The sequence below is a fragment of the Mytilus trossulus genome, unplaced genomic scaffold (genome assembly GCF_036588685.1).
Source record: "Mytilus trossulus isolate FHL-02 unplaced genomic scaffold, PNRI_Mtr1.1.1.hap1 h1tg000174l___fragment_2___debris__unscaffolded, whole genome shotgun sequence".
NCBI lineage: Eukaryota > Metazoa > Mollusca > Bivalvia > Mytilida > Mytilidae > Mytilus > Mytilus trossulus.
In genome coordinates this window covers 42,339-57,073 of record NW_026963307.1, presented here as the reverse complement: position 1 = coordinate 57,073, position 14,735 = coordinate 42,339, and the positions used below count along the sequence as shown (strand labels likewise).

General features: G+C 32.2%; 1 protein-coding gene across 6 annotated transcripts in view; it reads left to right on the top strand.

Moving 5' to 3' along the window:
• Nucleotides 1-13,507, top strand: part of LOC134700846 (7-methylguanosine phosphate-specific 5'-nucleotidase A-like) — a 28,140-nt gene extending 14,633 nt beyond the window's left edge. For 3 of the 6 annotated variants that reach the window (XM_063562000.1, XM_063562002.1, XM_063562005.1), the window contains exons 3-9: nucleotides 475-544; nucleotides 2,265-2,308; nucleotides 3,264-3,349; nucleotides 5,277-5,366; nucleotides 6,754-6,916; nucleotides 9,284-9,485; nucleotides 11,488-13,507. In XM_063562000.1, the coding sequence (XP_063418070.1) occupies nucleotides 475-544; nucleotides 2,265-2,308; nucleotides 3,264-3,349; nucleotides 5,277-5,366; nucleotides 6,754-6,916; nucleotides 9,284-9,485; nucleotides 11,488-11,591 (759 nt within the window). In that variant the 3' untranslated portion in view covers nucleotides 11,592-13,507. Of the gene's footprint in view, nucleotides 1-73; nucleotides 144-474; nucleotides 545-2,264; nucleotides 2,309-3,263; nucleotides 3,350-5,276; nucleotides 5,367-6,753; nucleotides 6,917-9,283; nucleotides 9,486-11,487 lie in introns of all 6 variants that reach the window. The other 3 variants (XM_063562001.1, XM_063562003.1, XM_063562004.1) reach the window with 1 other exon arrangement.
• Nucleotides 13,508-14,735: the final 1,228 nt, after the last annotated feature.

The window sequence follows — 14,735 nt, the reverse complement described above, 5'->3', positions numbered from 1 at the left end:
TGCTTGAAGTCTTTTTATTGATTTTATAAATTTTTCAATATTTTCATCGAATAGATATTATTTTGTTACACAGGTTGTGTCAGATTTTGATTTTACACTTTCAAAATTCTATGAAAAAGGGAAGCCCTGCTCAGGTTGTCACAGTAAGTGATCAGTTAAACTAAAACAAAGGCCACACCAATTAAATTTTAGTATTTTGGATTATTTTTGGACTGTAATGATGTTTCAGTGGTTAATTTGGATAAAAAAAAGTTCAATTCCTGAAAGTGAGTCTATATTCCTTAATGAAGAGTGGAAAAGATTTCTTTCAAAACATTTATCTTGCATCATACATGAAGAGATGCTAAATTTAAAATGTCAGGAAGGACTGAATCATTATTACTTTTTTGCCTTTCCAATATCCAAGAAACTAAAATGAATTGGTATAGCCTTTGAAAAGTAACTTAACATTAAAATATTGTCTTTTCATTACAGATAGTAGCAGACTTCGATAGAACTTTGACGAAGTACATCCACAAGGGTCATGTCTGTGCTACCTGTCATAGTATGTGATCTATGTGTGAATAGTACCATCAGAGACATATAATACATGTCTCCGGTACATGTACCATCAAATAGTGATATACTGTGGATTCATTAATTTCGTGGGTACCAATTTTCGTGGATTGAGGAAAACTTACATGTTCGTGGATATTTGATTTCGTGGTTTTGCCGAGGTCTGCATACAAGCCATAAGAAAATTTGTCATTCGTTAACATTTAATTTCGTGGTTCAACTGTTCCCAGGAAATCCACGAAAATTGGTATCCAAAGGAAAATAAATGAATCCACAGTATATGATTATATCATTGACACGGCAGTATTGTCATTGGAACCTCTGTAAGGGATCTTTGTTATTTTTTTCAAATTAACTCACACATGTCATAGTTTAAAAAGAATAAAAATGATAATTAGAATTTTTATTCAAATTAAAGGGAGTAATTCAACATTTCTCAGATGGACTACAGAAAATATTATTTTATTTAATTTATGATGTCTTTTTAGAAAAATAAAAAAGAAGCCTAACATGTGGTTCTTGTCAGTGATATATAGCGTGTACCTTTTCACTACTTCATTTATTAACAGTGCTAGTCAGAAATCAATTATGCATATATTACTTCTTGACTTATTTTCCATTACTGTATTCAATGGACATATTTACACTTGTATGCAAATTTGTCCGCTATTACATAACATCACACAGGTTCCCGTAAAATTTTACTTCATAATTCAAAATATTTGATGTCACAACTAACAAGTGATTGTTGCAAAAGGTTATTCGGAGGTGATATAAGGTCATTCGGAGGCAAAATACAACTAAATACCAAAAGTGTAAATACGTTTATGGTATTGATTAAAACAAATTTATTGTGTGTACGTTATGAGTGCCTTACATCGGTTGCTTGCTTTTACTTGTATTCCTTTAATAGCCCTATTTTTTTTAATGCCATGTAATAACTTTTCTTCCTATGCTGCATGAACTAGCATGGTATGCTGATGTTTACTTTTTATACCTCAAAAAATCTGTGTGTAGGCTTATTTGAACATGATTGATTATAAAATAAATTGCAACACCATCATTTCAAATATTTCCATGAAAACACATTTTTCCTTCAATCCATGAAAATTGGTAGATGAATTTATAAGTATTGTATATTCTTACGTGAAAAATGTAAGAATTTCTTGTTCTCAAGGACATTCAATGAGCAAGAAATTGCATTAATTTTAAGAAGTCTTATGAAAATATTTAAAAGAAATTGACCACGTTTTGCAGTGATAGATCTAAAAGGTCAAATACATTTTAATACCAAGTACACACTCTTGATATCTTAGAAAATATTTGAAGTACATCTTGCATGTTTGTACACTCATCAAAAACTGCAATGATTTTGGAATTTACACTCATGACAGTAAAAAGTAAAAACACAAAAATACTGAACTCTGAGGGAAAATTCAAAAAGGAAAGTCCCAAATCAAATGGCAAAATCAATAGTTCAAAGACATCAAAAGAATGGATAAAAACTGTCATATTCCTGATTTGGTACAGGCATTTTCTTATGTAGAAAATGGTGGATTGAACCTGCTTTTAAAGCTAGCTAAACCTCTCACTTGTATGACAGTCACATATTATGTTTAGGAAACCAATGGACTTACAAGACAACAAACAAATATTCAACTTGAAGGTATAAACAGAGCATTGAATCATTTATTTTATATCTATTACAGATGTTTTAGAGGAAGGATCTTTGCCCGAGGTTTACAAGGAGAAGGTCAGTTAATGTAATGTTGGACCTGGTGATTTATACATGATAAATAATAAATCTTTTACATTTTGTTTGTTTTGCCTATGTTTCTATGAAGACAACAGATTATACCAGGATAAGGAGATGTGGAATGATTGCCAATGAGACAACTATCCACTAGATGTTTATAAGTAAAATATACCACAGATGTAATTCAGAAATCATTACTAGGTTTGTATTGATTTGATAACAAATATAATGTTACCTAGTGATATACATGATATAGCTCTCCCATTTTGTTCTTATTGTCTATTTTCTAAAGAAATGACAATCAATGATAACAAAATATTATACAAGGATTAGACAATTATCCACCAGGCCTCACCGTCATAAAACTGTCGAGCATGATTTTTGCATTCGGTCTCGAAAATCAACCAATCAAATTGCTGGATCAAATGTGGATTTCATGTTTCAAGCATGATTTTTGTGCTCCGAGTACTGAGCAAAGTTTTATGCCTTCTAGTACAGATGTGTATTATTAACATTTAAAAGTAAAATAACAAAACTACTTATCACAATCTTTCTCTGTGGAAAGTTCAATTCAGAAACTTTAATCAAATGGCAAAATTGTAAAGCTCAAACACATCAAACAAATGGATAACAACTGCCATATTCCTGACTTGGTACAGGCATTTTCTCATGTAGAAAAAGGTGGATTAAACCTGGTTTTAAAGCTAGCTTAACCTCTCACTGGATTGACAGTTATATCAAATTCCATTATATTGACAAAGGTAATCACAGTTGAAAATTTACTCTGAAAATTTTGACTCCTTTCTTACTTTTTTGAGAGGAGAAATATGTATCACTCTCCATTGCGGGGAGCAATATAAAAGTAACTTATCTTAACTGCTGCATGCTATATCTGCTTTTTCTGTTTATTTATGAATGAGAGGTGTAAAATCATACTTTTTATATTCAACAGGCCAGAACTCTGAGAGATACATACTTCCCTATAGAAACAAATCCTAAATTATCAATAGAGGAGAAAATCCCTAAGATGATTGAATGGTAAGGACTTTTTAAACCAATTGAAATACATTAACACAGTGGTGGATCCAGGGGGGGAGGGGGGTTCTGGGGTTTGAACCCCCCTTTTTTTGGCACGATCAATGCATTTGAATGGAAGCATATAGTTGGAACCCCCCCTTTACTCTGGGTTAGGAACCCACCCTTTTTTAAATGGCTTGATCTGCCACTGTAACATGAGTAATGTTTTAATGAAAAGAAAATTTGGGTTATATATGGTTGCCAATTAAGACATTTTTCCTTGATGTATTGCTCTATTCTCATTTCAACATGGTGAGACATTTATATTATATATTCTAATATGACATGCTTCTTTCGCTTTGTAAACAACACCGTGTGAAAATTCTCGATATATCTATACTTAGCGTAGACTCATAAATATTCAAAATAATGGATGTTACAATATACCTCCCACATAAATCCTCATGTATTTGTACTTATTTGCAAACGCATTGCCGATTTTATTGTATTAAAAATTAAAATAAAACAAAAGACAAAAGAATTTTTATTCTTATTTGGATGCATAATAAAAAGAAAAAAATATACTACAACTAGTTGTGTTTATTTTCTAAATATAGTAACACAGCTTTCTTTGTGCAATGTTAATTTCATCATGTAACGCTTTCTTTATAAAATCAGGGGTTCATTAAGGGATGAAAATTATCTTGATATTTATGCTACGATTTTAAAAGCTATAAATATACTCATTTAAGTTGCAGTATAAAAACAATATCGATTTATTTGTAACCATCAAAGTTCGTATACTATTGTATTAAAATGGAATTCTGAGGTAGGTGTTGTTTTATTTTCTATTCTATTGCATTATTTGCATATTAACTGATTTCAGCGAGTCCACGACATGTCAATTTTTGTTTTGAATGATGGTAGCTTACGAGAAAACATGTAAATTAAAAGTCACAAATATTGGGTGTGAGAATTAAACATATTTTTTTTCTAGCGCTAATTTACGAAATAATCAATGCAAGCTAAAGATTTATGTGATTATTTGAGCTCTAGCTAACCAGGAGTAAAAAAGAACAGCTACACACACGGCATAACTATCCTCGCTTCAGTATTTGAATGAACTTATTTGTCCTATTAGAATCAAAATAATTCATGGAAGCCATAGATTTTTTGTAAATTTACACATGGCCTGGGCCGTGATATTCGTTAATTTTATCCCTCGCTATTGCCCAGGCCATGTGTAAATTTCCAACAAATCTATGGCTTCCATGAATTTTTTCTTAATTGAGCAATTGAGTAAAAGTGAGTGGTAAGATATAATGGCTATCCATGTTAAAATGACCATAAAACATGACATGAGAGAATTATTTTTAAGGTTTTAATTTTAATACATCAAGTCAAAATTCAATTGCCATTTTGAGCATATGTACCATATATGTTCTGTTTGAATTAGGAACATGTAGAATATGGCTTTGTTTATCAAATGTAAAATTAGCATAAAAAGAAGCTATCATATGATTCACGATACAAGATGATATAAATAAAAGCCAGGATTTGGCACGGAAAGATAAAAAATACTTGTATATAAAAAAGAAGATGTGGTATGATTGCCAATGAGACAACTATCCACAAAAGACCAAAATGACACCGACATAAACAACTATAGGTCACTGTACAACAATGAGCAAAGCCCACAACTCATAGTCATATTCTTTTCATTTTTAAAACTCATAACTTATAATGCCATTTAACAAAAGCCGAATCTGACCATATGGAGCAAATATACCCATCAAAGTATAACATTGATGTTATTATTAGCAATGTCACAGTTTAAATATGGATAATATAAGAAAAATAGCAGTCTTTTTAAAATGTTATTTATTTATGGATATGGATTTTTTATTTTTATTTTATGCCAATGTTTCTAGTTTTTATCTTGTTTCAGGTGGACCAAAGCCCATGGTTTGTTAGAAACATGTGAAATTTCCAGAGATTCTATAAAACACTGTGTGTCCTCGTCTACTGCTAAACTTAGGTAAATAGATATAAGAAGATGTGGTATGAGTGCCAATGAGACAACTCTCCATCCAAATCGCAATTTGTAAAAATAAGCCATTATAGGCCAAAGTATGGTCTTCAAAATGGAGCCTTGGCTCACACCAAACAACAAGCTATGAAGGGCCCAAAAAATGACAAGTAAAACCAACATTAAAATCTATATAAAAAAGAAGAAACTAGAAACACTTATGAACCACATCAACAAACCACAACTACTGAACATCAGATTCCTGACTAAAACAAATTAAACAAAAAACTGTAAAAAAATGAGGGGTATATGCACAGATGAACAAGAAATAAATTTAAATATCAAGATGAACAAAAATTAACCCATAGCTTTCACATTACATTTTGAACTAGTATGCAGGAAACAGAATGGGTAAGCAAGAAAAAAGGAGAAATATAGATTCTTACACTGCAACAAGTGTATTACGATATTTCTCCACTCGAGACAGTTAAATTTTATTATTTAAAGCGCGAGGCTTGCCGAGCTCTTTAAATAATAAAATTTAACTGTCGATAGTGGAGAAATATCGTAATACACGAGTTATAGTGTCGGAATCTGTTTCTCTAATGCTATTTATCAGTTTTTTTCAAAGATTTTCAGAAACTTGTGCTCTTTATATGCCACGTCAGCAGGCATTGTCGCCATTTTTCATGACGTCACAATAGGAAAATTCAGAAGAAAACAAAACATTTAGACGTCATAATCAAATTTCGACTAATCATTTGCCGAGAACAGATTTTTCACTAGTGAGGAGAACTATTTTTCTCCCACCGGTTAGGAAATGTGAAAATAGTACAAAAATTAGAGAAATCTATATTCCGCACACATTGCACAAATTTAATCTTCAACCATCAACTAAACTGCAACTTCAGAACCTAGCTAGTATACCTTTAACTTGTTCTTTTGATGAGATAAGTGGTATACATTGTAGGATTTGTCCAACATGTCCAAAGCAGGGTCAAACTGGACAATTTCAAAAGGTTTTTGTTACTTGATTCTTCTAAGCTCTTGTTGAATTAATGAAGTGAATTTTAGAAAAACAGGACTATCCCCCTTTACACTATACAATTTTTTTCTTATTTTTGTGCTATTTTTGCCATTTCTTGATTGGTGTGAGAAAAATATTTCTCCTCACTAGTGAATTATCTGTTCTCTGCATATATTTGGTCGAAATTCAATTATTATGTCAAATTTTCTTGGTTTCTTTTGAACTTTCTATTGTGAAGTCAAAAAAAGGCAACTATGTCTGATGATATCATATATAAAAAAAACACATAACATGACATGTTTTTACTTATTTGAGCTGATCTATATAGCAAGTTTAACTAGTACTGTATTTAATGTTATCTATTTACAGAGATGGTTGTTCCTGGTTTTTCGATGAGCTTAAGAAGTATGAGGTACCAGTTTTGATATTTTCAGCAGGGATCGGTGACATCATTGAGGAAGTAATAAAACAACAATCAACCATGCATGACAATATGCACATTGTATCAAATTATATGAAGTTTAATGATGAGGTCAGTCAGATCAATATTCTTTCTTTATACAGAAAATTTCAGAAATCATTGCATTTTTTTCATTATTGCGTTTTTTTTTTATTATTGCGAAAAATGTGACAGGGTCTAAAGCACCAAAATTTAACTTGCAATTTATTTTTTTATTGATTAAACAGGATTTTTCTCAATATTGCAAAAGTTAAAATCAAATTGAAGTCTTAAATGACAAAATCGCAATAACAAATGCATGGATAATTTCTGAATTTACAGTATTAGATATGATTCAAAATACAGCGAAAAAAGTCACTTGAGTTTTGTGTAAAGATTGCATCAATTGCAATCAAAACCCTTTGATATCTAAATCTTCGAAGGTAAATCACTATTTTTTAAATACACAAAATATAGTGCATTGATCATAACATTCTAAACATCTTATCCATGAACATTTCCAGAAATATATGCTCAGATATTAAAGTTTTAAAATGATGGTATACTTTCAAAGAAAATTACATAACTTGTGCAAGTCAGTGGCGTATCCAGAGGGGGGGTTCCCTTTTTTTGGACGATCAATGCATTTGAATTGGGACATATAGTTGGAACCCCCCTTTATCATGGGTTGGGACCCCCCCCCCCCTTCCCCCCCCCCCCCCCCCCCTTTTGAAAATGGCTGGATACGCCCCTGCAAGTGCAGGAATCTAATAGCTATTCTATGAATATCATGGTGTCATTGTTTCAGTAAGAGTTATCTTACTTTTAATGAATGGCTATTATTTATTTTGAATTTATTGAACCATAAAACTAATTTTTGACTCTTAACATTGAATAATCCGCTTCGCGGATTATGTAAAATGTGAAGAGTCAAAAATTAATTATATGGGTCAATAAATTCAAAATAAATTATTGCCATTCATTATAAATAAATTTCTATCAAAAATAAGGCTCAAAGAACTTTTTATATTCTTTATATCAACAATAACAACGTACACACATGTTGGCGTATGAATACAAAACGTCAGAGTGGGCGTGTCGCCATAAAAATTGACAACATTGAAAATAAAACTAATAATTTTAACCAATCAGAAAACAGTAAATACACCAAATTTATTTATTTTGCATTATTGTACTTGAAGCAACTACAACAATGCAATATTTAATTTAACGTCCCAATGATAAATTAAAGCAATATTTACCAATCAGTGCTTACAAGCACTTTGATTTGTGTGTGTGGTTAAGCTGCTGTCTAATTGACTGAAAGCTCTCATCTTCTTTTACCTATACATATCATTACAAGTCTATCAATTAGTTGTTAGTTGGGCAACAAGCTATCTAAACAAATTATAAAGGAATAGACCACTTTCAAGCTCATCCTTCACCTGAGAAAACTCGTCAATTATACGCGCCTTTGTGATATCATTTACCAGATAGAGGGGCTCGCCTGTATCCCTGCCCTATAAACGTTCATCAAGCGTCTAAGTGATTGTCATTGTGCAGTGCAAACTAGAAATAATATTTGTTCCGTAGGTAACTAATCACAATTCCCTAATGACAGCAGTGCAGGTTGTCAATGATGAGAGTTTGATTTGCCGAATTATTCGTGCAATATAACTTTATAGTTTTTCAGCCACCCTCCCAACATTGAAACGGAAGTCATGACACACCTAAACGCACGTGTCACACATCTATACACAAGTTTTTGACGGAAATGCATTAAACTCAAAAGTTGTCTATTCAAAGGAGGGCTGTAAATTTATGAAGGCATTTATTATTGGAATTGTTGAACAATGTACAAAAATTATAGATTTATTATATTAAGGTGGTACCTAACACCTGAACTAAATTTAATTTGGCTCGTTTAATTTTCTTAAAATTTTATCAAAGTATTTACTTTGACAGTTTGACAAAAATATAAAAAAATCCAAAAAATTGAACCAACCGTTTAATCAGAAAAATTACACTGGTTATATAGCAGTTTGACAAACACTTATTTTGATCATCGAGAAGCTTAATATTCCCTTAAGAACACAATGTCATTAAAACGTTCTGCTGATTTTACATAGTTATCTCCCTGTAGTGTTAGGTACCACCTTAATATCAAGAATGTTGTCTATAAATAATGAGCAAGCACTGTCAGAATTAAACACCAGTTACATCAGGGTTGTATAGGAAGTTAAATCCCTATTCTCTTTCAGAAAGAAAGTTTTACCATATGATTTCGAGGTCTTGACAAAAATTAACAATTATAGTGCAACATAGAAGAAAGGACAACAGGAAATTCTATTTATATACTATAGAAATAAAGCAAAAATTTATTTGCATCATTTATTTTGTAGAATAATTAACTCAATGCAGAATTAACCAAATAATTGTATTTATAATTTCTATTTTTAGGATAAAATGACCGGATTCCAGAATGCCATTATACATGTTTACAACAAGAATGAGAATGCTATCCACGATTCTGACTATTTCCAGAATATAGAACATAGAACTAGTATGATCTTAATGGGGGATTCCCTCGGTGACCTACATATGGGTGATGGTGCAGAGGTTGATCATAAACTAAAAATAGGGTTCCTTAATGGAAGGGTAGGTGGATTTGAATGTAATGTAGATCAGGATCTTAATTCATTTTTGAACACTCATAGGTGTGTAAAAGATTAATTTACATTATTATTGAAAATAGCTTTTTTTTTTACACAAAAGTGCCATTTCCCTGACCAATTCTCACCAGCTCTAATAATTTTGAACAATCTGTATGTTAATCGAAAAGCTCAGTGACCTGTTCATTTAATGATACTTTTTTGCAATAGCATGATATAAATTTACATATTTTGTAAAGTATGAAAAATGATCTGATTATTAACTCCCTATTGATCTCAGTTTTTTTTTTGGTTAAATTCAATTAGAATGACATCAATTTTGTTTGCTTTCCTCTAAATTTCTTATTGTGATGCCATGAGAAAAAGATGGCCATGTCTTATGAAATTACATAGAAAATATACATTGTTTTGCAGATCATTGGAAAATTGAGAAGGACTAAGTTTGTCTGCATATTGCTGAAAATCATTATACAATTCTACCATTAAATTTCATGCAAATATCAAGGCGATATTTTCCCACTCTCAACAGCTAAATTTTGCAGCTGGTGTTTTTAAGTTGAATATTTAATTGTCTCAAGTAGAGAATTATCTTATCACACTCTATGCTGTGGTATATACTTTCTTGGGTTAGTTTTTCTTTTTATTCAATCAAATTTTACACTGATTTTAAGTACAAGTTTCATACTAGAACTATATCTTTTTTCTAAATTTTTTTTCTATTTTGATACCATTTGTCAGTGACGACAATTTGTCAACCTCTTTGAGATATAGAGGGGCCTCCTTGGCTAAGTGGTCTAAGTTGTTGTATGAGATTGAATCCTGTAAGTGTCAGATGTGCTTTACTCTTAGGATTGTAAGGTTTCTGACCAAGTTGTTGTATGAGATTGAATCCTGAAAGTGTCAGATGTGCTTGACTCTTAGGATTGTAAGGTTTCTGACCAAGTTGTTGTATGAGATCGAATCCTGCAAGTGTCAGATGCGCTTGACTCCTAGGATTGTAAGGTTTCTGACCAAGTTGTTGTATGAGATCGAATCCTGTAAGTGTCAGATGTGCTTGACTCTTAGGATTGTAAGGTTTCTGACCAAGTTGTTGTATGAGATCGAATCCTGTAAGTGTCAGATGTGCTTGACTCTTAGGATTGTAAGGTTTCTGACCAAGTTGTTGTATGAGATCGAATCCTGTAAGTGTCAGATGTGCTTGACTCTTAGGATTGTAAGGTTTCTGACCAAGTTGTTGTATGAGATTGAATACTGAAAGTGTCAGATGTGCTTGACTCTTAGGATTGTAAGGTTTCTGTCTAAGTTGTTGTATGAGATCGAATCCTGTAAGTGTCAGATGTGCTTGACTCTTAGGATTGTAAGGTTTCTGTCTAAGTTGTTGTATGAGATTGAATACTGTAAGTGTCAGATGTGCTTGACTCTTAGGATTGTAAGGTTTCTGACCACAAGTTTCTGGTTCTCTCTGTACACTCAGCTTCCTCCACCAATAAAAATGAAAACTTACACCAGCCCAGTAGTCAGCACTTTGCTGTTGACATGAATATCAATTATGTGGTTATTTTTATAAATTTTCTGTTTACATAACTTTGAATTTTTTGAAAAAACTAAGGATTTTTTTATCCCCAGCAGTAGATTACCTTAAAGCCGTATTTGGCACAACTTTTTGGAATTTTGAGTCCTCAATGCTCTTCAACTTTGTATTTGTTTGGCTTTTTAACTGTTTCACTGATGAGTCTTATATATGTAGACGAAACACACGTCTGGCGTACTAAAATATAATCCTGGTACCTTTGATAACTATTTACAGCCACAAAATAGCACATTAGTGTTTAAATTGCATCAAACACCAAATAATCAATCAATAATCTTTTATCTAAAAAGAAGTTACTTGTTTAAAATGGAAAATTCTTGGATTTTATTTTACTTGGAAATCACAATATTTAATTGCAACCAATGCAATAATTTTGAATATCATTTTATATTTTTAGGTAGAAGAAAGTCTGGAGTTATACAAGAAAAAGTATGACATTGTGTTAGTGGAAGATGAGACACTTGACGTCCCAAATAATTTATTACGTAGCATTCTAGAAAGATGATAATTGTTAAATAGGTTGTTTTATAGTTGTTATTTATCCGATACAGCTGATTTGAATGCCCTATGCAATTTTTTACTGCTTTTGAAGTTGATGAGGGTTGTCAATTTTTTAATGACAAAGATCTCCACATTGATAGCCTTTTAAAGGAATATTTACTAAGGGAAATAACTCTGTTGTAATTATTATTTGTTTATTGTATTTTGTAAAAAATATAAGAAGGTTTAGGAGGAGCATAGAAATAGTCTCATAATATTCCAAGAGTATTAATGAAAATGCTATTAGTAAAATTTAGACATTTAAAAGGATATATGAGTGTTAAGGTCATATAGACATTAAGAAAGGGTTTACCTTATTAAAGGGAGATAAAAATTGTTTAGAATATATAATATCAAGGTTTATATACAACGCCTTCTTATGCAGTCAAGAAGCTAATAAAATTGATAGTAACATTGTTGATACAAACATATCAGTTATTTTGTCCCTTACCTCCTTAGATATGTTCATATAATACTTTGTAGACACTTTTTGGTTTAAGATTGCCAAGGCATAAATGACTGTGTTACATAAAAAAAATTCTGATGAAGGTAGAAAAAAACTTTTGAACGTATAAATTGTAATTTATTTTCAATTTTAACATGTTTTTTTCGGGTACAGTGGATTCATCTATTTTTGTGGGTACCAATTTTCGTGGTTTATGGAATAGTTGTAGTTTTGTGGTTATTTAATTTGTTGTTTTGGAAAACACTGCATATATTCCTTTAGAAAATTTGTAATTCATTGATCATTTGATTTGATGGTTCCTATGTTCCCACGGAATCCACGAAAATTGGTATTTAACAAATAATAATGAATTCACAGTACTCGGTATAAAGAAAGTGTGCAGATTATATTAATCTGTACATTAATCAATAGAATTAACATAATTGTGTAAGGCTTGAATTAGTTGATAATTTTTAGATTTTCTGGAGCCAATAATGGCTCTTGTCATAAGTAAAAAGTGTTATATTCATTTTACAATGTTCTGCATTTGATTTTAAAGACACTGCCTGTACATTATTATGTTGCTTAATCTCTCAGGGGCGGATTCAGCCATTTAAAAAAGGGGGGGGGGGTCCAACTATATATCTCCATTCAAATGCATTGATTGGCCAAAAAAAGGGGGGTTCCAACCCCCAGAACCCTCCTGGATCCGCCAATGTCTCGAATGGTCATTCCTTTCACCTTGGTGTAGTAATAGATATGAAAGTTGTCAGTGTAATATGATAATATGGCAATATTATATTCAGTAAACAATAAACAGGGGAAAGTAACTCAACTGATTAGACAAACAGGTCATTAGTCAAGATTCTTATCTTTTAAAGATATAATAACAGAAAATCAGTTTGGTGTAAGATAATGTTCAATTATATTTTAATAGTGGGTCTCATTGGGGTCTAAGCGTGACGCGGGATTGTCGTTTTTTTGTAAGCGTGACAGTCAAATAATTGTGTCGGGAAAACGGGAAATGACGTCTAGCGGGACAAGGGAAATTACCAAAAAAATGAGAATTGCTTAGGTACATAGTGTAAGCGGGATACGGGAATCTGACAAAACAGTAAGGGGGATCCAGGATAAGAACACCCCCCCCCCCCCCAATGAGACCCCCCTCAATAGACTGCTGGCAAAGATATTTTCATAACAACAGAAAATCAGTTAGATGCTACATGAATGTAATTCTCAAATTATAATTTCAACTGAATAATGGCAAAGGTGTCTTAATATTAAATCAATAATTTAATTGCAGACAAAGGCTGTGAAATTTATTTATTTAAGATTTTTACAATTTGTGAGTTTCAGGATTGATCATCTTAGTTTATATTTATTTTAACATGTATTTTAATCTAAGTATTAATAAAGGTTAGTTTTGTAGTAACATTTATGAACATTATTACTTATTTTGTGCCTTGTTTTGTCTGTAAGGAATGTAGTGCAATGGAGACATTAGACAAGATCTGTGATAGTAGGACCATTATAAGAGAACTGTGGTGTAGTGGTTAGTGCATCGGACTTCTATCACAAAGGTTCCTGGTTCGATTCCCTTTCGGGATGAAAATTTCAGGAACTCAATTTTCGGCTCTCTCTTAACACCATTTGCGAGTATGGTCTTGAGGAAACAATGATAGTCCATCGGAAGGGGACGATAAATGGTTGACCCGTGTAAAGAGAGAGCCATATCTCTTGCACGTTAAAGACGCCCTTGTAGATTTCAAAAAAGAGTAGGCTAATACCGCTACAAGGCAGCACTCGCACCCGTTAAGTGAAAAGGGATTAATATAAGTTGCAAAACTTGTTTCCCAATCCACTCTAAATAAATATGTTTAAACTATTAGACAACGGAGGATAAAGATGCAAAAGCCTCACTTTTAAGCCCCGCTGGCCCATGGGGCAATTTTAGCTTTTGTTACCTGTCTTCTACCATATCCTACTAATAATGCTGAGGTTATGAGTTCAAGCACTGCTCGTGAGTGTGCACTCCACTCCAATCTTAATTGACTAGGATTTACAGTTTTCCTTTTGAAGCTTGATGTCTTTTCTTTGAGCACATCAGCGTCCTCCACCAATAGAAACTGGCCGCCATGAAATGGCCTAAAAGTGATGCTTAAAAGTGGCATTAAAACCCAACAATCAATCAATCTACTAATGGTGTGGAAAATTTTTACAAAAATCTTTCAATTTCAACCAAAAAAATATTAATTGAATGATCTTTATAGTAGTATCTAGACTGATCTTTCCTTTTTATCATACAAAACGACCATTTCACATAAGGTACAGTCTGAGGAATATCATACATAAGAGCATGTTTATGTGATGTATACTGATTGTGTGAGACATCATGGGAAGTGAAGGTGGTTGAATACCCCTTATCTGTTTTAGGAGGGATGGTAAATATTAACTGTAAAATGTTTTGATTCTTTGGTGTTTATGAAGTGTCAATAGGGAGTTCCGGCATATACTGCAGCATTCTTGTATGTTTTTGGTTATGTGGTGTTCATGCAGTCTCCATAAGGACATTAGGTCATGTAGTGTTCATGCATTCTCCATAAGGACTTTTTGTCATGCGGTGATCATTCAGTCTCCATAAGGACTTTAGGTCATGTGGTGTTC